Source organism: Pristis pectinata, chromosome 10, assembly GCF_009764475.1.
Source record: "Pristis pectinata isolate sPriPec2 chromosome 10, sPriPec2.1.pri, whole genome shotgun sequence".
NCBI classification, from domain to species: Eukaryota; Metazoa; Chordata; class Chondrichthyes; order Rhinopristiformes; family Pristidae; genus Pristis; species Pristis pectinata.
In genome coordinates, this window is record NC_067414.1 from 68743858 (window position 1) to 68767588 (window position 23731).

At 39.0% G+C, this 23731-nt stretch overlaps 1 protein-coding gene across 2 annotated transcripts in view; it reads left to right on the plus strand.

The window, feature by feature from the left end:
• The window catches only part of nbas (NBAS subunit of NRZ tethering complex), a 212344-nt gene that overhangs the window by 89781 nt on the left and 98832 nt on the right, over positions 1-23731 (plus strand). Inside the window, exons 31-39 of one of the 2 annotated variants that reach the window (XM_052024299.1) lie at positions 3256-3368; positions 6931-7044; positions 7576-7689; positions 13370-13533; positions 14965-15045; positions 16316-16483; positions 16566-16679; positions 18144-18267; positions 21931-22007. In XM_052024299.1, coding sequence (XP_051880259.1) covers positions 3256-3368; positions 6931-7044; positions 7576-7689; positions 13370-13533; positions 14965-15045; positions 16316-16483; positions 16566-16679; positions 18144-18267; positions 21931-22007 — 1069 coding nt within the window. The remainder of the gene's footprint in view (positions 1-3255; positions 3369-6930; positions 7045-7575; positions 7690-13369; positions 13534-14964; positions 15046-16315; positions 16484-16565; positions 16680-18143; positions 18268-21930; positions 22008-23731) is intronic. The other variant, XM_052024300.1, reaches the window with a different exon arrangement.

Consider the following 23731-nt stretch of genomic DNA (forward strand, 5'->3'; position numbering starts at 1 on the left):
TTTGTGGAATTTTTGTTTTCATCTCTCATATCTGCATCATGACACTTCTGCCAGAGTTCATCCTCTTGTTTCTTTCAGTGTGTTCATTGAAGTTTTATTGCAAAGTGCTGAAGTTTTACATTTTTTCTCCCAATTAGAGTTGAGATACTGTTCTGGATGTTAGAGTCATAAAATTATACAGCATGGAAACAGGTTCTTCAGCTTAACTTGCTGACTAAGATGTCTACCTGAGCCAATCCCATTTGCATTTGGCCTATATCCCTTTAAACTGTTTCTATCCATGTACCTGACTAAATTTATTTTAAACATTGTAATTATACCATCCTCTACAGCATCCTCTGACAGCTTGTTCCATATACCCACCACCCTCTGTGTGAAAAAGTTGCCCCTCTGGTCCCTTTTAAATCTTTCTCCTCTCACCTTAAACCTATGCCATCCAGTTTTGGACTCCCCTACCCTGGGAAAAAGACTGACCGTTCACCTTATCTATGCTTTTCATGATTTTATATACCTCTAAAAGGTCACCTCTCAGCCTCCTACACTCCAGAGAAAAAAGGTCCCAGCCTCTCCAGTTTCTCCTTATAACTCAAGCCCTCCAGTCCCAGTAATGTCCTTGTGAATCTTCTCTGCACCCTTTCCAGCTTAATGACATTCTTCCTATAGCTGGGCGATCAGAACTGCACACAATATTCCAAGTGTTGTCTCACCAACTTGTACAGTTGTAACGTGACGTCCCAACTTCTACTCACTCTCGTGATCAATGAAGGCAAGAGTGCCAAATGCCTGTCTGTGTCTCCACTTTCAGAGAACTATGTACCTGTACCCCTAGGTCTCTCTGTTCTACAATACTTTCCAGGGCTCTGCCATTTACTGTGCAAGCCCTGCACTGGTTTAACTTACCAAGATGCAACACCTCTCACTTATCCAACTTAAATTCCATCTGCCATATTTTTAGTCCACTTCCCAACTGATCTAGATCCCATTGTAACCTTGCATACACTTCTTCACTGTCCACTTTACCACCAAGTTAGTGTCGTATATGCAAACTTACTAACTATACCAACTACGTTATCTTCCGGATCATTAATATATACGACAAACAGTAGACTCATCACTGATCCCTGTAGCACGCCACTGGTCACAGGTCTCCAATCTGAAAAACAACCCTCTGCTATCACCCTCTGACTCCTTCCTCTAAGCCAACTTTGTATCCAGTTGTCTAGCTCATCCTGGATCCCTTGTGATCTAATCCTCCAGATTAACCTACCATATGGGACATTGTCAAAGGGTATGTAGATAACGTCTACTACCCTGCCCTTGTCAATCCTTGTTGTCGCCTGTTCAAAATGTCAATCAAATTTGTGAGACACTATTTTCCACAGACAAAGCCATACTGACTATCTCTAATCAGTTCTTGCCTTTCCAAATGCTGGTAGGTCCTGTCCCTCAGAAACCCCTCCAATAATTTTCCTAAACTCATCGGCCTGTAGTTCCCTTGCTTGTCCTTGCAGCCTTTTTTTAAATAAAGGCATAATATCTACCACCCTCACCAGTACCTCACCAGTGGCTAAAGATGATATAAATCTCTCTGCCAGGACCCCTGCAATATCTTCCCTAGCTTCCCACAAACTCCTAGAACACACTTGGTCAGGCCCCAGGGATTTATCCACCCTAATATGCTTTAAGACCACCAGCACCTCTTTTGTGATATGAATATGTTCCAAGACATCACTTTACATTCCCCTTAATTCCTTAGCTTCCATGACTTCTCCACCATCTATACAGATGAGAAATATTCACTTAAGCCCTCACCCATCTCCTGTGCATTGACACATAGACCACTTCATTGACTCTTAAGGGCACCTATTCTCTCCCTATCCACCCTTTTGCTCTTAATATACTAATTGAATCTCTTAGGATTCTCCTTTACCTTATCTGCCAGAGCTATCTCGCTTCCTTTTTTTTGCCCTCCTGAGTTCCCTCTTGTGTGTCATCCTACATCCCTTGTACTCCTCAAGGGATTCATTTGATCCAGCTGCCCATACCTGTCACACGCCTCCTTTTTCTTGACTCGAGCCTTAGTATCGCTCATCAACCAGGGTTTCCTAATCCTGCCAGCTTTATCCTTCATTCTAACAGGTGCATGCTGTTGCTGAACTCTCTCTATCTCATTTTTAAAAGCCTCCCACTTGCCAGATGCCCCTTTACCTGCAGATTGCCTCTCCCAATCAAACTTTGCAAGTTCCTAATGCCTTCAAATATTAGAGCTTCATTTACACTAAATAAATCTGAAGCCACTCTAAATAAATCAGAAAAGGCAGAATTAAATTGTATAATTGTATTTCTGCCATGAGAAACTTGGCAGAAGCTAAGCATAATTGGTTACTAGTTACCTGACACATGGTACAGGGATAATAGATTATGAAACAGATGAATATGATGGTCCAGCTTGGCTTTTACCAAGTTCTGTTACTCTCTTGAGGCATATTGACAGGGTACGTATGCAAAGGATCTGGAGGTTCATGGTTTTTAAAAAAAAAGGGACTGCCCATTTAAGATAAAATGAGGCTTTTTTTTTTGAGGGTCTGATGACTGGTGATGTCTTTAGATTCAATTGAAGCATTCAGAAAAGAGCTGGGTTATATCTGAAAGGAAAGAACTGACAGGGTTCTGGGAAAGAACAGAACGGGGATTGCTCATGTTGTCCCAGTATGGAATCAATGGGCCATATAACTTCCTTTCATTCTGTAACCATTATGGGATTCCGGGCTGTAAATTTAAAGGGAATTTTACCATTTGTTTAAAATTATTCCAAAATTGCTCTATTGTTTCAGTTATTTGTATGACTGTTGATTAAAAACCAGCATGATTTATGGTAATAGTGATATTTTGTATTGTTTTAAGATCATGCCACCAAGTGTAATAGTGCCAGTTTGTGTTGATCTATATTTTAGCAGGTAAAGATGACGGGATTGGAAGTCTGAAAATAAAATGGTCCAAACCCCAGAACTGTTTTGGTTTTGTGTCAGTATGTGGTTAGAATCCATTACAATAATCATTAGGAGGAAGAAAATCGAGTCTAACTCTGCACAAAACTGCTTCACACACCATAGTTTTAGTTCACTGCATTCACTTGGAGAAGACGTAATTAAATTGTGCCATTAAGGTGACTGATAGTAAAGGAAATTGAGGGTGACATTTTGACTGCTTGGTTGAGATCCACTTACCATCTGGCATTCCTTATTGTGTTATTAGATGCTGCTTACAGCTCATCACTGACTGTTCTGCAGTCATTCAAGAAGAGTTGGACCTCATCAGTGCTCTCAGTCTGCTAGAGGAATTCAACGTGAAGATTTTGCCGATGCAAGGTATAAAAGCTTGGTCTATGTAATTGGTACCGTGCCTAAAACAAAACAGCGGAAAGAAAGTGAGAGAAAAGAATTTGAGCTAAGCGTTGGTCGTACGTGAAGGCACTAGTAGTTCCGGGAGATGATTAGAGGTAATGTGGGAGGAGAGTAAGTAGTGAGGGGAGGGGGTGAGAGGGATAAAGAATTCATGGCTTGCATTCCTAGAAAATTTTGACTAAGTTTCTTAAGCACTAATCTATGAAAACTTTTGCTGCTTTCTTTCTGCAATAGATGTATAGATAATAGATTTTCAAAGTCCACTCTTGAGGAAATCTTTGGGTGCTCAATCCACACTTCAAAGCCTATACCCTCAATAGTGAACAAGTTTTAAACTGTTGAAGCAAGGTTCATGGTGGGAGGAAATGACAGAAGAAAACTGCACAGCTGTTAGAGGGATGAGGTATCAATGTACATGAAAGTCTTATTTTAGGTGTTGGTGCTGCGGAGAATATAGGCAGTGGGCTTGGTGGTGGACGATTTAAAAAAAAATGGGAATGCAATTGCCAAATGGTGTATTTTGCAGCACCATGGGATTCATAATTAATCATATTTTTTCCCAGAATGAAACATTCTGAATGTTTCTGTCCATTTTCGTATCAGTCGGAAAATTTGACCTGGCACTTTGGCTACCCTTGCCCCAATGGAGTTTCGATATGAGGCACTTGTGGGTTTACATGGTTCCCTGTGCAATGGTCCTTTTGGAACATCGTGAAGGAACTTGGACCATGTTGCTGTAATGATGGGCAGCTCCGCAACAATGTACATTCAGTTCAGTATTAATAACACGTAAATTACTTACCTGATACTTGGGCCCTCCCCACACATCCTCCCACATTGCACCGATCTAACTGAACCACACTCGGCCTCCACAGCTGCCAAACCCCAACTGCACCTGATCTTAAGAGAGATGTACCCACTTCCCCCTCCACAATTCTGCAACCTGACCCTGCGGTTTCCTCCTCTGCTCTAGAGGAGAACAGCTACAAAAAAAGCATATTGATGCAGCTCTGTGTTAAAGTATTCAGACCAATTGTGTGTGAGGCCATCCTGATAGTGAAATACAGTGTTCACAAGATCCTGGCACACTGTGTGTGAGTCTCAGGTTGGTCTATTACATGTTCATTTCTATTCAGTGAGATCCTTTAGGACCAAAATAAAAGTGCGATTTAAAACTTGGATTGTGTTTTCACTGGAAAATCGGTTCTCAAAAAACTTAAATCTAGTGAATGCCACTATCGTAATTATGTTGATTTATGCATTTAATAGCAAATTTTTGACACTGTTAAATATACTACTACCTTTTATTTTTGCTGTGGCTGATTCATAATACAAAGAAGTAACAGTCGAGACTACCTTCAGAACAACTGCATTTTAAATCAATATGCTTTACTGTGTCCCCAGAGCAGTTCAAAGAAGGAGCAGTAATTTAAGCCATGGGCATGAAGGAAAAGCAGAAAAATGAAACAAACTCCTGAATAATAGAGAACCAGTGATTAAACACAACTGCTTTTTCTTTATTTTGAATCTTGAGCAATACCTGAATTCATAAAGGTACACCACTTCAACTATTTTTAGAAGTTGGAAGTCAAAAGCAGTACAAAAGAAATTCAAAGGAGATACAGATTTCAGTTTGCTGATGAGATTGATCATCAACATCTGCCAGTTTCACAATAAATACAAGATTTTAGGTGAAATAAAGGCTACTTTCACTATAATGCAACAGGGCTGTGACAAAGGCTTTGACATTGCTCTAAATGCAGGGTGAAATCTCAGTTGTTAACAATTGGGACGATTAAGCAATCATGGTAGAAAGAAAGTAGTACTAGGTTTATGGTCAATAGAAATAATCAATTTTAGCTCATCTTAACAAGATCCATCTATAGAAAAGTTCTGTTGAGAATTTTTTTTGTTAAGTGTAGCTTAATTGCAGCAATCCAATTTGTATTATAAACATGAAACAGAATTGTAGAGCATTATTTTATTTTAACTGTTTGTAACTTCTGATTTTTTGATATGTTTTCTTATTGGGGAACTTTATTGAAGAATGATCCCGTTAATAATAATTCTATTTAGAAAGGGGAATAATATCAGAATGACTGAGGAACTTCACTGAAAAGTATACCTCATTAATTAAAGTTGTATTTCCACTTCTTGAGAGTTTTAAGTTCATATAATAAATAATACATATTTTCAATTATTCCTCAATTGTTTTGAAAAAAAATCCTTGTTTTAATTCACAAGCTATCTTTTCTCTACCTTTTGAGTAGTTGACTCGAGTTTTCTTTTGAGAGAAGCCATTTTAAACTTCTGTGTACTTGGCAAATGCTGCTACATGTCCTTGTCAGCATAATTAACCAGTTTTTATGAAGCAGCAGCTAGACCTTTTATTGAATATGCAGTGTAACCCTTCAAACAGTTTGTACCAAACAACATTGTGGCAGTCATTGATGCATGGAAATTAGAATTAAAACCACTGTTTTGAATGTGAGAGCAACATCCATGTTTGATGATAGACTGAAAAGCTCTGAATCAATTCACTAATACAGGACATCATGTAGGAAATACTGCCTGCAAAGTAACTTTTGAGAGTAAAATGACCTGAATATGGAATGTCAACAGTTCAGGACATCTGATCAGATTAGTAACAGAATAATTTCACAATCCCTTGGTTCGTGCATGTGCTTACTGGATTTAGATGCTAACTGTTATGACTATTGACCAGAACTTAATCTGTGATCAAGGAACAAACAGATTTGCCTATGAAGCCTCTTTGTGCTGCTTCTTTTAAACTTTTTTTAATATTTGCCTGAAAATGGCGTATTCTTTCATTGTATTGATTAAACATACAAATTTAATTACCATGTGTAGTTTTGCATTCCTACTACTTCCAATATTTATAACATCAAGTCTTATTTTCTCCTTTTCCAAAAGAATTCCCTAAATTTAACCCCTATGAAATAATTAACTACCATTTCATTAATTCTCTGTTTTTGTTACTGAAATTTGTGAATATTTCTGATGGAGCTAAAATCAAATTTTGGTTCCTTCTGAAGTCCAAATATAATTCCTGGATAGCATGCTGTTGGAACAATGAGCACACTAGAGTGAATCTAAAAGTGCAAGTATCTACATTCACTTTTTTTTCATTTTGTTTAATTTCATGGCATGCCTATCCAGTTTTCTGTCAATTATAATTGTATTTTAGTTGAGGTCTCAAACTTGCACTCTTGTTAATACCACAGGAATTACCTGCTTTTCAGTTGTTAAATGGGGCTGAAAGCTCTTAGAGATGATGTGGTGAACTGAGATGTAAAGAAAATGACTTAAGAAATATGATTTCAATATTATGAATTCACCATAACAACTTGGTTAAGTGAACAGATTTGTCAACTGTGTTAAATGCCAAGGATTGCTCTGGCACAGACACTGTTATTTGAGCAAACTTTCTTTTATTTTGACTTTGGAAACCTACTATTTACTAAGAAGAAATGGTACTTTTGCTTCCTTCTGTTTTGTTTCCTAGTGCGTTTGTGCTCAGACAGACTCAAGCTCATAAAAGAGTGCATTTCTCAGTGCCCAACAGCCTACAAGCAGTCAAAAAAGCTCCTGGGGCTTGCAGATTTGCTGAGAGTAGGAGGTAAGTGGGTGTTCTTTGTGATCTGTTGTATCACAGTAGAGTACACTTCAGTGATTTCATAAGGGTGTAAACAATAATGGACAGAGACTAGTTTATGTGACCTGCTTGTTTGATTTTAGTGTATTTCTGATGAGTTGCAAAGTTTTTATTTAAATGATGAAAATGAAATAAGATTATGCACCTCTGTACCTCTGTCACTTAGGGATATATCTCAATAAATTATTTTATTCCAAACTTTTTTTGTTAGTATCATTTACCCTTAAACATACAGGAATAGCCATATTGGAAGAAATTAATAAATCTAGTTAGTTATTTTTCTTTAAAATTCTGCTAGGAAAAATAAACATTACTTATGTTTATTCAATCTGTCTTTTAGTAATACATAACATACAAAAAATGTAATTGGTCTTGTCATGAGCTCTTTATGCAGCAATTGATTTGATTACAGTATTAATTTTAAACCGGGTATTTTGCTTTCAGAAAACTGAGTTTTGTCTCATCAATTCTCTCCTGTTTCATATATATAAACAGGGCATGATAAAGCAGAGCGGAAAGGGCAAGTATTGGTTCTTCTGGCTGAGCAGGCCCTTGGTTACCAAGATTTTAAAGTTGCCAGTATCCATTGCCAAGAGCTTATGTCTGCAGGTGATGTTCTATTTTGATTCCATTCTGCCTAAATATGTGGACTCAATGCCTTTATTCTCCATTTTCTGATGTTAATTTTCAATCCTAGATCAAATTCATAATACACATTCACAATAATTGTTCATAATTTTTGTATGAGTTGATAAAGGAAACCAGGCTTATCAGCTTTAATTTTAATTAAGTTGAAAGAAAAACTCAAGCTAGAAATAGTGGAGCAGTATTCAGTCAGTGTGGATTCTTTAGGCTAAAATGTTCATGTTGTTTTTCTTTCATATTTTGGTTTTGCTTTTCTTTCTTTGCTTAGTGTGCTTGATTGTAACATGGACTGTGGAGAGTTAGAATGAGGTTGAAAATAGGAACAGTAAGAACTTAACACCTGAACTCCAAGAATAGCTGTAATCCCAGAGACTGTGTTTAGTTAGATGTGCTTAAATATAAATTAAGTAGTTGAACATTAACAGATGTAGAAGTACAATTCTCAAGATGGTGTTGCTAATGCAGAGTAAAATCAATTGCATTCTACCAGCGGTATGCCTCTGAGCAATGATTTCTTGACATCCACTACGATTGTAAATATAAATGAAAGTTGTGCATTACTCCAAGTCGTTTTTCAATTTAGTCATTCAAAAACTCCAGTATATATCACACAGCAAGCATATATTTGAATGATAATATATCTGTCAGAGAATTCCCTGTACTCTAAAATCAAGTAATTCTGGCATGGTTCCGGAGGACTGGAGGGTAGCGAATGTAGTTCCGTTATATAAGAAAGGTGGGAGGCAGCACAAAGGCAATTACAGACCTATTAGTCTGACGTCAGTGGTGGGAAAATTATTGGAGTCTATCCTCAAGGAGGAGGTTACCGAATACCTAGAGGCGCAAGGCAAGATAGGACCTAGTCAACATGGTTTTGTGAAGGGGAGGTCCTGTCTGACCAACCTATTGGAGTTTTTTGAAGAAATCACAGGTAGGGTGGATAAGGGAGAGGCGGTAGATGTTGTGTATTTAGACTTTCAAAAGGCCTTTGATAAGGTGCCTCACAAGAGACTGATTAATAAGATGAGAGGTCATGGAATTATGGGCAGGGTAGCAAAATGGGTGGAGAATTGGCTGGTTGGCAGGAAGCAAAGGGTGGAAATAAAAGGATCTCGTTCTGGTTGGTTACCGGTTACTAGTGGTGTGCCGCAAGGGTCGGTGTTGGGGCCTCTCCTTTTTACCTTGTACATCAATGATTTGGATGATGGAATAAATGGTTGTGTGGCTAAGTTTGCGGATGACACCAAGATAAGTGGAGGAGTAGGGAGCATAGAGGAAATAGAAAGAATGCAGAGGGACCTAGACAGTTTAGGAGAATGGGCAAGAAAATGGCAGATGAGATTCAATGTTGAGAAATGTGCAGTTGTACACTTTGGAAGTAGAAATAAGCGGGTAGATTATTATCTAGAAGGAGAGAAGATTGATAGTGCGGTAGTACAAAGGGACTTGGGGGTACTTATACAAGATACCTTAAAAGTTAACCACCAGGTTGGATCGGTGGTTAAGAAAGCGAATGCTATGTTGGCATTCATCTCGAGAGGTATAGTGTATAAAAGTAAGGAAGTGTTGATGAGGCTCTACGGGGCGCTAGTGAGGCCTCATTTGGAATACTGTGCGCAGTTTTGGGCCCCGCATCTTAGGAAGGATGTGCTGACGTTGGAGAGGGTTCAGAGGAGATTTACGAGAATGATTCCAGGAATGAAAGGGCTTAAGTACGATGAGCGTTTGTCGGCTCTTGGACTGTACTCGCTGGAGTACAGAAGGATGAGAGGGGACCTCGTAGCGACATTTAAAATGTTGACAGGTAAGGATAGAGTAGATGTGGCTAGGCTGTTTCCCTTGGTGGGCGTGTCCAGGACCAGAGGGCACAATCTTAGAATTAGAGGGTACAGTTTCAAGACAGAGATGAGGAGAAGTTTCTTTACCCAGAGGGTGGTGAAATTGTGGAACTCCTTGCCACGCACAGCAGTGGAGGCCAGATCAGTGGGGGTGTTCAAGGAGGAGATAGACAGATATCTAAATAGTCAGGGTATCAAGGGATATGGGGATAAGGCTGGCAAATGGGATTAGAATAGTTTTTTTTTTCTCTCTCTTTTTTTCCCACCCCATTTCTTTTTCCCTTTTCCTTGGAGCAGACTCGATGGGCCGAATGGCCTGCTTCTGCTCCCTTATCTTGTGATCTTGTGATCTTGTGAATATAGAATGAAAGCATGTAGTCATTTGTCAGATGGCCGTTTCTAGCAACGTGACAATTTTCCTTTTAGTTTGCTCCACCTCCTAGTTTTCAGTTAGTTTGCTATCAGTGTTGCAAAATTATCAGTAGGATTTTTAATATTAGTGATTATCATGTGTAAAATGTCTTCAGTTTTCTTCTGAAAATTCTTTATCACCTCAGTGATAATCTGAAAAACCATTGGTTGCTTTCTTCCTGCCCACAGTCTAGAGTAGAGAATTGAGCATTACATAAAATAAAGCCATCCCTTTCCCAATTCCTAAGAAACAAATGACTACAAATCCAAATCAGAATGCCTTTATTAATCACATGTATTTCTCAGAATCTTTACAATGTCATATTTCATCATCAAAAAGTACAACTGGAACAGCTAGGGGAAATTTTTAATGGTTAAAGTAATGTAGCTATCCACACAGCAGCGTGGTGACAGGCTGGGTTGATAAGTTTGTTTTATTTGTTTAAAAGCATTGATAATGAAAGGTGGTTAAAACAATGCTGGATAGCTAGAATCCTGATGAAATGGATCAAGAAGCCCTTCCTGTTCATACACTGAAATGGTATTTAATCTCTGAGTCAATGGACATTGCAAGTTGGATGTTACTTAAACTATCTTGTTAAGTAAGTAAGACCTGCTCAATACCTGGAGCCTAATCAAGTTTTTTTTCCTTGCTGTGAGCTATTTCTATTTAGTTTGCATAAATAACTCCACACTGGATAAACATGAACTGTTAACAGTGCGTCCTTCATGTTGACTTTTACCCTGAATTTCAATTATTGCAGGTGAAGCAGTTTAGTTGGAAATTGAGCAAGTTTAGTGCAAACATTATTTGTGTACTTTACTCTCAGCGTGGTTTCATTTTCTGATATTGTTTATATTCATCTCAGCTACTTTTTGACCACCTGTTTTCCTTAATTTTCCTCCATCTGTATTTCCATTCAGTTGGACCAGCTTTTGTCTTCTGTTGTATTTGTATGCATGCATGTAAATATATGTAAAGGACAGAAAAAATCCTAAGGTGTATTGAGGTGGTTCTTCTACAAATGTAGTTTGGGCAATAGCTCAATTGACCAATGTTCTTCAACCAGTGATTACTCTAAACCTTTTGGTTTTAAAGTAGTGCAAAAAACATTTTCATTAATCTATCCTATCGAGGAATATAGGGTAGCAAGGAAGGAACTTAAGAAGGGGCTGAGGAGAGCAAGAAGGGGACATGAAAAGGCCTTGGCGAGTAGGGTTAAGGAAAATCCCAAGGCTTTTTTCACTTGTGTGAAGAGCAGAAGGTTGACGAGAGTAAAGGTAGGACCGATTAGAGACAAAGGTGGGAAGATGTGCCTGGAAGCTGCGGAAGTGGGTGAGGTTCTCAGTGAATACTTCTCTTCAGTATTCACCAAAGAGAGGGGTCTTGATGACGCTGAGGATAGTGCTGGTAAGGTTAATGTTCTGGAGCGTGTAGATATCAAGAGAGAGGATGTGTTGGAGCTGTTAGAAAATATTAGGACAGATGAGTCCCCGGGGCCTGACGGAATATTCCCCAGGCTGCTCCGCGAGGCGAGGGAGGAGATTGCGGAACCGTTGGCGAGTCCTCGTTGTCCACGGGAATGGTACCGGAGGATTGGAGGGTGGCAAATGTTGTCCCCTTATTCAAAAAAGGTAGTAGGGATAGTCCAGGGAATTACAGACCAGTGAGCCTTACGTCTGTGGTGGGCAAGCTGTTGGAAAGGATTCTAAGAGATAGGATCTATGAGCATTTAGAGAATCGTGGACTGATTAGGGACAGCCAGCATAGCTTTGTGAAGGGCAGATCATGTCTCACAAGCCTGATTGGATTCTTTGAGGAGGTGACCAGAAAGATTGATGAGGGTAGTACAGTAGATGTGTACATGGATTTCAGTAAGGCATTTGACAATGTTCCACGTGGTAGGCTTCTTCAGAAGGTCAGAGGGCATGGGATCCAGAGAGGCTTGGCCGTGTGGATTCAAAATTGGCTTGCCTGTAGAAAGCAGAGGGTTGTGGTGGAGGGAGTGCATTCAGATTGGAGGGCTGTGACTAGTGGTGTCCCACAAGAATCAGCTCTGGGACCTCTACTTTTCGTGATATTTATTAATAACTTGGATGAGGGGCTAGAAGGGTGGGTTAGCAAGTTTGTAGATGACACAAAGGTCGGTTGTGTTGTGGATAGTGTGGAGGACTGTCGAAGATTGCAGAAGAATATTGATAGGATGCAGAGCTGGGCTGAGAAGTGGCAGATGGAGTTCAATCTGGAGAAGTGTGAGGTGGTACACTTTGAAAGGATAAACTCCAAGGCGGAGTACAAGGTTAATGGCAGGATTCTGGGTAGTGTGGAGAAGCAGAGGGATCTGGGGGTCCATATCCACAGATCCTTGAAAGTTGCCTCACAAGTGGATGGGGTAGTTAAGAAAGCTTATGGGATGTTAGCTTTCATAAATCGTGGGATTGAATTTAAGAGCCACGAGGTAATGATGCAGCTCTACAAAACTCTGGTTAGACCCCACTTGGAGTACTGTATCCAGTTCTGGTCGCCTCATTAATAGGAAGGATGTGGAAATGTTGGAAAGGGTGCAGAGGAGATTTACCAGGATGCTGCCTGGTTTGGAGAACATGGATTATGAGGAGAGACTAAGGGAGCTAGGGCTTTACTCTTTGGAGGGAAGGAGGATGAGGGGAGACATGATAGAGGTATTACAAAATATTAAGAGGAATCGATAGTGTAGACAGCCACCGCCTCTTTCCCAGGGCACCAATGCTCAATACAAGAGGGCATGGCTTTAAAGTAATTGGTGGGAAGTTCAAGGGAGATATCAGAGGGAGGTTTTTTACCCAGAGAGAGGTAGGGGCATGGAATGTGCTGCCTGGGATGGTGGTGGAGGCAGGTATGTTGGTCAAATTCAAGAGATTGTTAGATAAGCATATGAAGGAATTTAAAATAGGGGGATATGTGGGAGCACGGGGTTAGATAGTCTTAGGTGAGGTTTAAAGGTCGGCACAACATGGTGGGGCGAAGGGCCTGTATTGTGCTGTACTGTTCTATAGTATCTTACTTTGAACGTTCCTTTCGAGAAAAATATTAATTTCATTGAAGTATCTTTTTTTTGCAAGTTTGGTGTACCTATTTTTAATAAATATTTTCCACTGTTCAATTTTGAAGCATATTGAATAAGCTACCTACTATATTAGTTCAAGAATACCATATTATTTAAGAGCTTTTGTGTTGAATTCTCTTTTCACAATACGCAAGGTGGAAAAAAGGCAGCAGGTAACTTTTGTTGGAAGAAGATAATTAACATTTGCTGCATCCTGAAACAAGCAGGTTAGAATAATGCAGAAGAGATAATGACCTGTCTTGAATTAGTAGTATTAACAATTGTTTTTTCTCTGTTTTTCTCTCAAAGGTTACAGTGCTGGTTGGCAGGTGTGCAGCAAACTGGGGGAGTCAGATGGCTATTATGACCTTGCCATGCGTCAGGAATTAATGGCCTTTGCTCGCACATACTGCCCTCCTAATGTTATCCAGTCGCTCTTGGCTGTCAGCAGTTCACTTCAGACACAGGTTTGGGTGAATATTCTTAATTCTGCTAATAGCCAAAGAAATTCAGAGGATGTTAACTCTAGAACTTAGACTTCTTTTATCCACTCCATCCAGTGTTATCCATTCTATTCCATACAATGAGAAGTTAAATGAAATTTCTTCAAGAACCATATCACCAATTTCAGACTACATTGTTCTGGGAAAAATTGCCCTGCCTATTCTGGGATAAGTTGTTGTAATTTTTTTTTCTTCTGCAGAGTGTTTGCCAAATAAATTGACGGCTATGAGTCAAATGCCTAGCCCTGCCGCCAATTCATTATAAGCAAATGCAATACATTAGGAGAAAAAATAAATTAAAGTAAAATGAAATCTCCGACCACAAAGAGCTGATGTTGAAAGAGTCCCCACTTGCAGAAATATTCAATACCTGAAACACCAATTAGAATAATTAAAACTGTCATCTTCTTTAGGAAAGTACTTAATTTGAAATGAAAGTCCTAACTTCTATTGCTGTGTTTTGTTCACATCTCTCTTGTATTAAAGAATTTGTATTCAGCGCGTTATAATATTGAGTCAGACAGCAGTTAGCGTTTTCCAGAAGTTCGTAGAGTCAGAGTCAAACAGCATAGAAACTGGCCCTACCACCCCAATGAGTCCTTGCCCACCATCAAATACCCATTTACACTAATCCCACTTTTTAATGTCCCCACATTCCAATCAACTCCCCCCAGATTCTACCACTCACGTACACACTCGGGGCAATTCATGGTGGACACTTAATCTACCAACCTACATGTGACTGGAATGTGGGAGGAAACCAGAGCACCCAGTAGAAACACACATGGGCATAGGGAACATGTAAATGCCACACGAACAGCACCGGTGGTTGGGATTGAGCCTGGGTCACTGGAGCTGTGAGGCAGCAACTCTGCCAGTTGTGCTACTGTGACACCTAAATGGTGAGTGGTACATTATGGCCACATTTTATTAGTTGTGCATTAATAATGGTGAATACCATTTGTCTTGGAATTATTTTGAAGAATTTCTGACCATATTTTTCTCCCAAACTAGTAAAGCTGGTTTACATCTCAGGCCTACAACCTGAACGTGAAGATTGGAGCTTTATATTTTGAGTTAACCTTGGCATCAACATATTTTGAACTCGTGTTGAATGCAGCACTTTAAGACTAGGATGATTGTTTGCTTCATTTATCCAGCTGTTGGACAGTAACAATTAACTTACTCCTGCTATGTGATATTTTTCCATGACTCCCCTCTCTACAGGAAATTTTCATTGCAGCAAGAGCAGTTTCTCAATATTCATTAAAATTTGATAGATTTTATGTAGGAAAAGACTTTGTACCTCTGTGCATGTGGCTAATAGTTTTTTGGAAGCACTCTGTGATGACATTGCCTGATGCTAAATCGCTGCTTTCTACTATGCACGTTTTATTGCAGATTTTGTATCAAGCTGTGAATTACCAGATTCAACCATCAGAGAACACTGAGTCTATGAATTCTACTGGCCATGATCAGCAGGTCAGAATTGGCATGACTTAAAACAGCATAACTCTCTGCACCTTTCTGAAAATGAATGTCACTTTTATTTCATGCATGAAAGAGACTGTTATTGTCTCATAATCCTTTCATAAATGTGAATGCTGAAATATGGTATTTTTGGGTTTATTTGCATGAATAATTATATTTTCAATGAGTTATCATAAGTGCCTGCATTTGTTTTAATATTAAGATGTGTAAAGATGACTCTGAGCCACATTTCCAATCAATCAAACGTGAAAATATGGAGCAACACACAAAATACTGGAGAAACTCAGCAGGTCAGTTAATCTGCATCCGGTCTCACTGAGCACTGGCTACTTTGCCGAGCACCTTCATTCTGTCTGCCGTGGCCATCTGGATCTCCCAGTGGCCAGCCATTTTAATTTTCATTTCCATTCCAACACCGACATGTCTGTCCTCGGCCTCCTCTACTGCCGAGTTGAGGCTAAACGCAAATTAGAGGAACAACATCTTCTATTTCGCCTGGATAGTCTGCAACCTGGCAGCATGAACTTTCCCCCTCCCCCACTACCTCCATCTGCCCATAACTCTCACACTCCTCCCACTGGTTCCTCTCCCCACCTTTCTCCTCCTCACACCCCACACCCTCCCCATTCTATACTCTGCTGCCTTCTCCTATCAGATTGCATCATCTTCAGCCTTCTGCCTATCACCCGTCTCACCTGGATCCACCTATTGCCTGCCAGTTCTTGCCCCCCCCCACCTTTTTCAACTGACTACATTCCCACTATCTTTCAGTCCAGATGAAGAGTCTCAACCGGAAATGTGGACTGTCAGTTTCCCTCCATAGATGTTGGCTGACCCACTGAGCTCCTCAGTGTTTTGTGTGTTGCTCCTGCATCTACAGTTTCTTGTGTCTCCAGATATGAAAATATATTTGATTCCAAGAGGTTGGGTGATGTGTTGTAGTCATGTCATTATTTTTGATGATTTAAAAAAAAATGTAATTCATAATCTGATAACAGGAAAAGAAAATGAGAAGTTTGCAAAACCCTATCACGGATGGGTGAAGCAAAATGTAAGATGCGTTGGATGTCTTGAACTTTTGCTCAGTAATTATTGGGAAGATTCAGAAAATTTGTTGTAAAGCTATTAAAATGCTAATAGTAAACACTAATTTAGCTTAAAATGCATCCCATGGAGCAGTTGATCTTTTTGAATATAATAGCTTCATTGGGAGTTTTTTAAAATCATAAAGCATTTTGTGCTTTGATTTTAAACTTTTTAGAGTGAAACAAAAGCTTCCACTAATTCATCGACTGATCTATTGCAACGAACAACTGCGAAAACAATGGAGGTTCTCAGTAATACTTCCATGACAACGAAGGCAGTACTGCATGCTGTCAGTGACACACAGTGGTGGAAGAAATCCCTCAGTTACCTGCGACCTTTGCACGTAAGTTTTTTTTAATGCATGCCATCAAGAAGGAAAGTAGATACTCAGACAGCTATCATTTTTAAATATATTTTCCTTTTAGGATGTGTCACAGAAGACTCTGTTGCAGAGTGAGAATGGTTTAAATGGAGATTTTGAAAAACAAGGCTGTCATCCTTTCTATGATGTACTCATTGATGATCCCTTTATTGACAAAGTAAGTTGAACAGTAGAATTAAGATTTGCATTAGAAACTCTGAAAATAAATCTCATCATTTGAAGTAATTGGCCCCATCATTACTTGTGGGAATTGCTCGTGGGAGATGGATATTTGATAGCACACTAAAAGAGTGACTGAAGCTGAGGGTTTCTTTCCTGTACTGAGCTTGGCTAATTACTTATTTATTGAAGTTACGTGCAGGATATAGTGATTTTGCTCACCAAAACACTTAACTGTTGAGATTCATATGAGAAACATTGTGTGTCCTCCTATATTACAAATTCATTAAATAAAACACATTTTTCCCCTCTGGGATTTATGTTGGGTGTTCAAAAAGATATTCTATTCAAAGAAGCAAACTGTTTTGTGGTGTTGGATTTAATGGCCAAGAATGTCCTGCAGTGGAGGTTAATTGCTTTTGAGTTCCCATTGCTGATTGGCTGTGTTTCCAACATTTTTTTTAATGAGGCTTTCATTGCTCAGGCTTACTATTTGAATGACCAAAGCATAGTATTTGACTTTGTAAGTAATTTATTGTTGATAGTTTAGCACATGTGCATATTATGAACGCTTACTGCTATATGCTTGTATGGGTGGCAGGTTCACTTTAGAAATATCTGCAGAGTGTATATTACTTCCCTTTAATTAGCCAATTAACTTGGAGAGAGTGTTAATTCTCCAATATTCCATATGACTTCTGTAGGGTAGAGTACTGTTTACTATTGATTTTAAAAGGTTTGAGATCTTCTTTCAGTTCCTCTGTTGAGATGAGATCGAACTTGGCGCCTAAACTGTAGGATGTTGTTCTTGAAATAACATCCTGTCAGTTTGGGTGACATAGATTTTCATTTTTATTAATTTAGTTGTCTCATTCTATGGGTTTTTAGCATATAATTCAGTGTTCTGCTAGAAGTAAATCCAATGTATCACCTAAGAGGAAAATTAAGAATTTTTCTCAAAAGTGAGGTTCTGGCCTTTTGAAGGGTTGATACTAAACTACTCTATCTGTCATAACAATTCAATACAAGTGTTCCCAGTGAACTCTGACATCTAAGTATTTTTGAAATGTGTAATGGAGTCCAGTATCCATTGTTACCATCTCTCTGCCAAGAAATCCAGTAGATCAGTAAAAGGTTATCCGTGAAAACAAGTGTCCATTGAAAGTATATTTAAAAAGGACACTTGGACTAATGTTACTGCACTTACCAAGTTTTATTACATTGCAATTGTGGATGAAGTCACTTCTCGTGGATGTATCCTGACAATTTGGATGAACCATCTTCCGGTCATGGAAAGTATTCTGTTGTCTCCAACATTGACTTATAAATGGGAAAAAATAAGAAAAGTCTTCATTTTCAGTAATGGGTACTCCCTGCACTTGCCACACTGGCCTCTTGGACCTTGCAATAGACTTTGTTGTAAAATATTGTTTTATTTATTTTACATACTTTCTTTTAACAGAATGAGGTAAACTATGCATGTTACCAGCACAATGCTCTGGAGAACTTTGCCGAAGTTTTGCTGAGAGCTGGGAAATTGTCCGAAACCAAGAGTGAAGGGGAAAATCTTTTTCCCGCCACAGAAGGTAAAATTGCTCTCTAACCATATGGTGAAAAAGGTTTTGCACCACATTCTGTTCTGAAACTGACTAATGCTATCAAAGCATGCAATGCACTGAAAGCAATGCGGATCACATTTGGCTTTATCCTTTTAATATATTACGTATATGTAGGGAAATGTAAGCAGCATGTTGTGAAAAATCATATCGTGGAAATGACAAACACAAGGTCAAGTAAGATTATTTTATCTTGCTGTCAAATGCAGGTTATTAGCTGCATCAAGAATATGAATAATGATTTAATTCAGTTGTAATGTTTTTTGAATTTAATTCATTCTAACTTCATACCTGTTGCTAACTTCAGCATTAAAGTTTGTTATTTGAAAAGGCAATTAGTTAGCAGTGTAAAATACAATATAATAACATAATGGCAAAAGTTTGTTAAAGAACAATATTTGCCATAAATGTGGCTTCTGTTCCATTGATTACAGAGTACCCTACAGCTTATGGAAGATTATATACAAAGAATGACGAACGTAGGAGCAAAATAAATGATCTGTGTTCTGTTTTTGTCACATGATCAAAATACGGTTCATTGTACGAAGACAATTGGTCTATCCTAATTAGCTGCTATCATATAATCAAAAGAATGCATGTACCTTGTATGTAAAAGGGCTTTTATGGTCTCAATTTACTTGTCTATGCATCTGCTCAATTCAATTTTATAGCTTTTCATTTTGTTTAAGGGAGGGCATATGATACAAGGATAGCATTGAATTGTCTAAAAATAATTAATTAAGGTGTGAATCTATTTAAATTGCAACAAATGTGTTCCCTCCTTGAGTATTGAAAAACGTTTCTTATTCCAATAGTTTTTTTTGACTGCGTCATGTAGATTGGAGAAATTTTGAATTATTATATTGAGATATTATTATAAACAAGTGAGTGTTGTTTTAGTGGAGGAGATTTATCTTTTCAGCTCATTAGAATGAATGCTACAATTATTACTTGCAAAACAATTGCATAATATACTTTCAGGATTTTGTTGATACTCTGTGGAAGGCATACATTATTACATTTTTAAGGAAGTTGTTTAATTTCCTTAGAATATCTAAGAAGAAACTGAGGGGATTGCAACAGCTTAAATTGTGGTATATTCGGCAATTGTTGAGGAAAGTGGAGTGCCTGAAACGTCAGTGTTCAATAAATCAACCTTCGATGGAAACTGTTACCAACAGAAGCTGACCTCATAAATTGTGCATGATTTCAGAACTAATTTGTTGTTCATATAAAACTGTTAGGAAGAGTATTACAAAGGTGACTAAATATTTTTATTGCTACAGAGCTGTAATGAGAATAAAAAAATACTTGTGCAAAGCAACAATAATTAAGAACGACCTTCATTTCTTTCCAAAAAAAAATTACTCTTTCTGAGTAGCCAAATGGATTTTGTTTCCTACCTTTTGAAAATAATAGCTAAAAGTCAAATTCTAAATGAATACTTGCTGGCTATATAGTTTGCTGTACTGAGATCAGAATTTATGGTCTTTACATAAGAAAATGTATTTCAGAGAAATAGATTTCACAGTTGGTTTCAAATACTACATTTTGTTTTTTTTAATGGCATAGATTTAATTCCATTCAAGGCTGACAGGGTGAAGTAATACACCTGCTGAGTATGCAGTGAAATGATTTGGAGCAAATCTGAGCCTAGTTCCTAGACTATAGGCTTTAGAGAGTAAAGTTGCCTCTAATTCAGATTTCGTTATGTTGTGAGAAATAGAAAGGACAAACAGCCAGTAGGGGATGTGTTTTTGGAGTTTGGGTTCACTTTTAGAACAGTGCGGAGGATTGATCCTGGATTTAATCTACTTTGCACAGAATTTCAAAGAAGAAAAGGTGAGTTCTGTTCTGCCTGCCATTCCTTCTCTGACCAATACCAACAAAAAAAAAATTCAAGTCGTTCATCATTAGTCTTATTACAGCTGCCTCATTCATTGGCATAACACTGATTTGCTTTGGAACTTGCACTGTATAATGCTTTATCATATGTCTAAAAATAACTCAAAAGCACTATAAAATATTATGAAGATGAATGCCATAAGATTTTGCACAAAGCGGATTCTATAATGGAAGTGAGTTGAGCAACTTGTATCTGTGGAGAGGGGGGGACAAATTAACATGTCAAGTTTATCACCTTTTCATCACCCTGAATGATTAGCCTTTGTAACTCTCTCCGCAGATGCTAGGTGACCTGCTGAATATTTCCAGCATTTTCTGTATTATTTCAGATTTTCAGCATCCACAGCATGTTGCTTTTGGAGATGAACTAATTGTTTAAAACCACCACCTGTCTGGAGCAATGATAAACTGTAAAACTGTACTGAGTCATATGGAGACACACAAGATTGCGGATGCTGCAATCTGGAGCAACAAACAGTCTGAGGATCAAAGTGTTGACAATTCCTTCCCCCCCCCCCCCCCCCCCTCACAAATACTGCTCAGACTGCTGAGTTCCTCCAGCAGACTTGTTTGAGGCACTGAGTTATATCTGTGCTTCCATTTGCTTTAATGATGAAACAAGAGCAAAGACACGTGACTATACCAAGCTTAGTTTGCTATCAATCAATGTAAGGTGCAATTTTAAAGTTAGGAACAAAAGGTTTAAAAAAATTAATATGCACATTAAAATCAACTTTATTGTGAAAGGCTAGTCGTTGTTCATTCAGAACAATTACTCAGTTATGCTAACATTTGGAACACAAGCACTGCTATGAGCTGTTATTTCATTGGTATAATGAGAGCTAATAAAAAAAACTCAAAACAAATGAAAGTGCCGGAGGTAACAGGTCAAGCAACAATGTTTTTTTTAAAAAAAAGGAACATTTCAAATTGATGACACTAGATTTTGCAGATGCTGGAATCTGGAGCAACATGCAAAATGCGGGAGGAACTCAGCAGGTCAGGCAGCATCTAAGGAGGGAAATAGTCGACATTTTGGGTCGAGACCCTTCATCAGGACTGGAAAGGAAGAGAGCAGAAGCCGGAATAAAAAGGTTGGGGGAGGGGAGGAGCACATGCAGGCAGGTGATAGGTGAGTTCAGGTGATAAAGGTGAGTCCAGGTGAGGGGGGGAAGGTATGAGGGGTGGGGGAGGGGAGAGATGTAAGAATCTGAGAGGTGATGGGTAGAAGAGGCAAATGGCTGAAGAAGGAGGAATCCGATAGGAGAGGGCAGTGGACCATGGAATAACGGGAAGGAGATGGGGAATAGATGGGCAGGTCATGAGGGCAGGGGAAGGGACAGGCAGGTCATGGGGAAGGGGAAAGAGAAGGGGGGAAGGGGCCTCAGGAATAAGGGAAGACAAAGGAGGGGGAATCTTTCCCCTTCCTTCCCCATCTCACCTGGACTCGCCTATCACCTGAACTCACCTGGACTCACCCATCACCTGCCTGCATATACTCCTCCCCCTCCCCTGACCACCTTATTCTGCTTCTGCCCTCTTCCTTTCCAGTCCTGATAAAGGGTCTCGACCTGAAACGTTGACTGTTTATTTCCCTCGATGGATGCTGCCTCACCTGCTGAGTTCCTCCAGCACTTTGTGTGTGTGTGTGTGTGTTACTTCAAATTGATGACTTCTTATCAAAATATTTTGTCTTGCAGATTTTTAATCCTGCATTTTTTTTTACAGTTCTTTTGCAACTTGCCAGTGATGCTTTACCAAAGGATATGACCCTAGCTCTAGCGTATCTTCTGGCCTTGCCTCAGGTATGGTACTGAACATTGTAGTTGGATTCATAACATGCAATTTTAAATGAGTACTTCAGGATAAAGCTTAGCTGTAAGGTTATATTGGTAACCTGCAATACCCATGAGGTTTTGATGGGAAGACAAATTATTTTCCAAGTTAATAATTTTTTTTCTAAATTTGTGGCAAATGGAGCCTTCCTGATCAGCATCTGTGCAATATTTGCTGTTGCCAAAAGATTGATATTGCAATACTTGGTGATATTGAAAATTTGCAACATTAGAAAATGTGTTATTTGTGTAAAAGTCATGCATGATTGTGTGGGCAATAGGTTTAATCTTATCAACGTGGGTTTTATTCCAGGTCAAAGAGATGAAATGGAATTTTTCCACCATTTCCATATAGTGACTTTACCATAACAAAGCAATAGAAGTTCCTGAAAAGGAATATTCATCAACATAATTTGACCCAAAGAAATATTGGGGCAGCTGACCAAGAGCTTGTGCAGAGAGTTAGGTTTAATGGAACATCTTAAAGGAGGCAAAAGAGACTGAGAGGTTTAGGGAGGGAATTCCAGGTATTAGGGGTTTGGCAGCCGAAGGTACCAGTGGTCAGAGATGATCAAAATTTCAGAATTGGAAGAGTTCAGAAATCTTACGGCTTTGTTGGGCTAGAGGAGACTGCGGAGGCAAGGAGGAGTGAGGCCGTGAAGGGATTTGAAAAGAAGAGTAACATTTTTTTTTAGTTTGTTTAACTGAGAACCAATGTAGTTCAAGCACTGAGATGATAGTTGGAAGGGACTTGACTCAGCACGGGCAACAAAGTTTTAAGAATGTAAACCAAGGGAGTTCCAAAGGGTGAAGGCTTGAAATAACAAAAGTGCATATGAGGATTTTGATAATTGATTAGCTGAAGCTGTGTGGAGTCAGCTGATATCCAAAATATATGGTTTTGATAAGGCCACCAAGGATATGTGGAACAGTCCTGCTTGGGCCCCTACCTGAACTCTTTGTCCATGGTATTGATAACTAGTAGTGTTGCATTCAGCACTCTTAGAGAACTCAAATTAATTATCCATTTTTAAGCCTGTTGACTCCCTGAGCTGTCTCAGCTAGACCTCCTCCCACTCTGCTTCCTGTAAGGATTCTATTCCAATTCCCCATCTTTTTCCGTGCCATAACATCTGCTCTGATGATAAGACTTTGTATGCCATTGCCCTTAAAATATCTTCCTTTTTCCTTAACAGTGGCTTCCCCTCTACCATAGTTGAAAGCCCTCTCAATTGTGTCTCCTCTATTTTCCAACACTTTTGCTTTTCCCTCTCACTCAGAATAAGGCTGGAGTTCTCCTTGTCTTTACCTTCCACTTCATCAAGCTCCACATTCAACAGATCATTGTCCAAAATTTCCACCACTTCCAGCAAGATTCTACCGCCAGGCACATCATCTTCTCCCCTCTCCTCTTCCCTAAGGGAAGTGCAACACACACTCTTTTACCTTTTCCATTTTCACCCTCCAGGGACCCAAACAGTCCTTCCAAGTGAAGCATCAATTCATTTGCACTACTTCCAATTTATGATGCTGTATTTGGTGTTCATAATGTGGTCTCTGGATTGAAGAAACCCAAACCCAGATTAGGTGGCAGCTTAGCAGAGCATCTTTGTTCAGCCAAGCTTTCCATCACCTGTCATTTTAATTTTTGATCACACTCCCAATCTGACTTCTGTCTTCATTACTGCAACAAT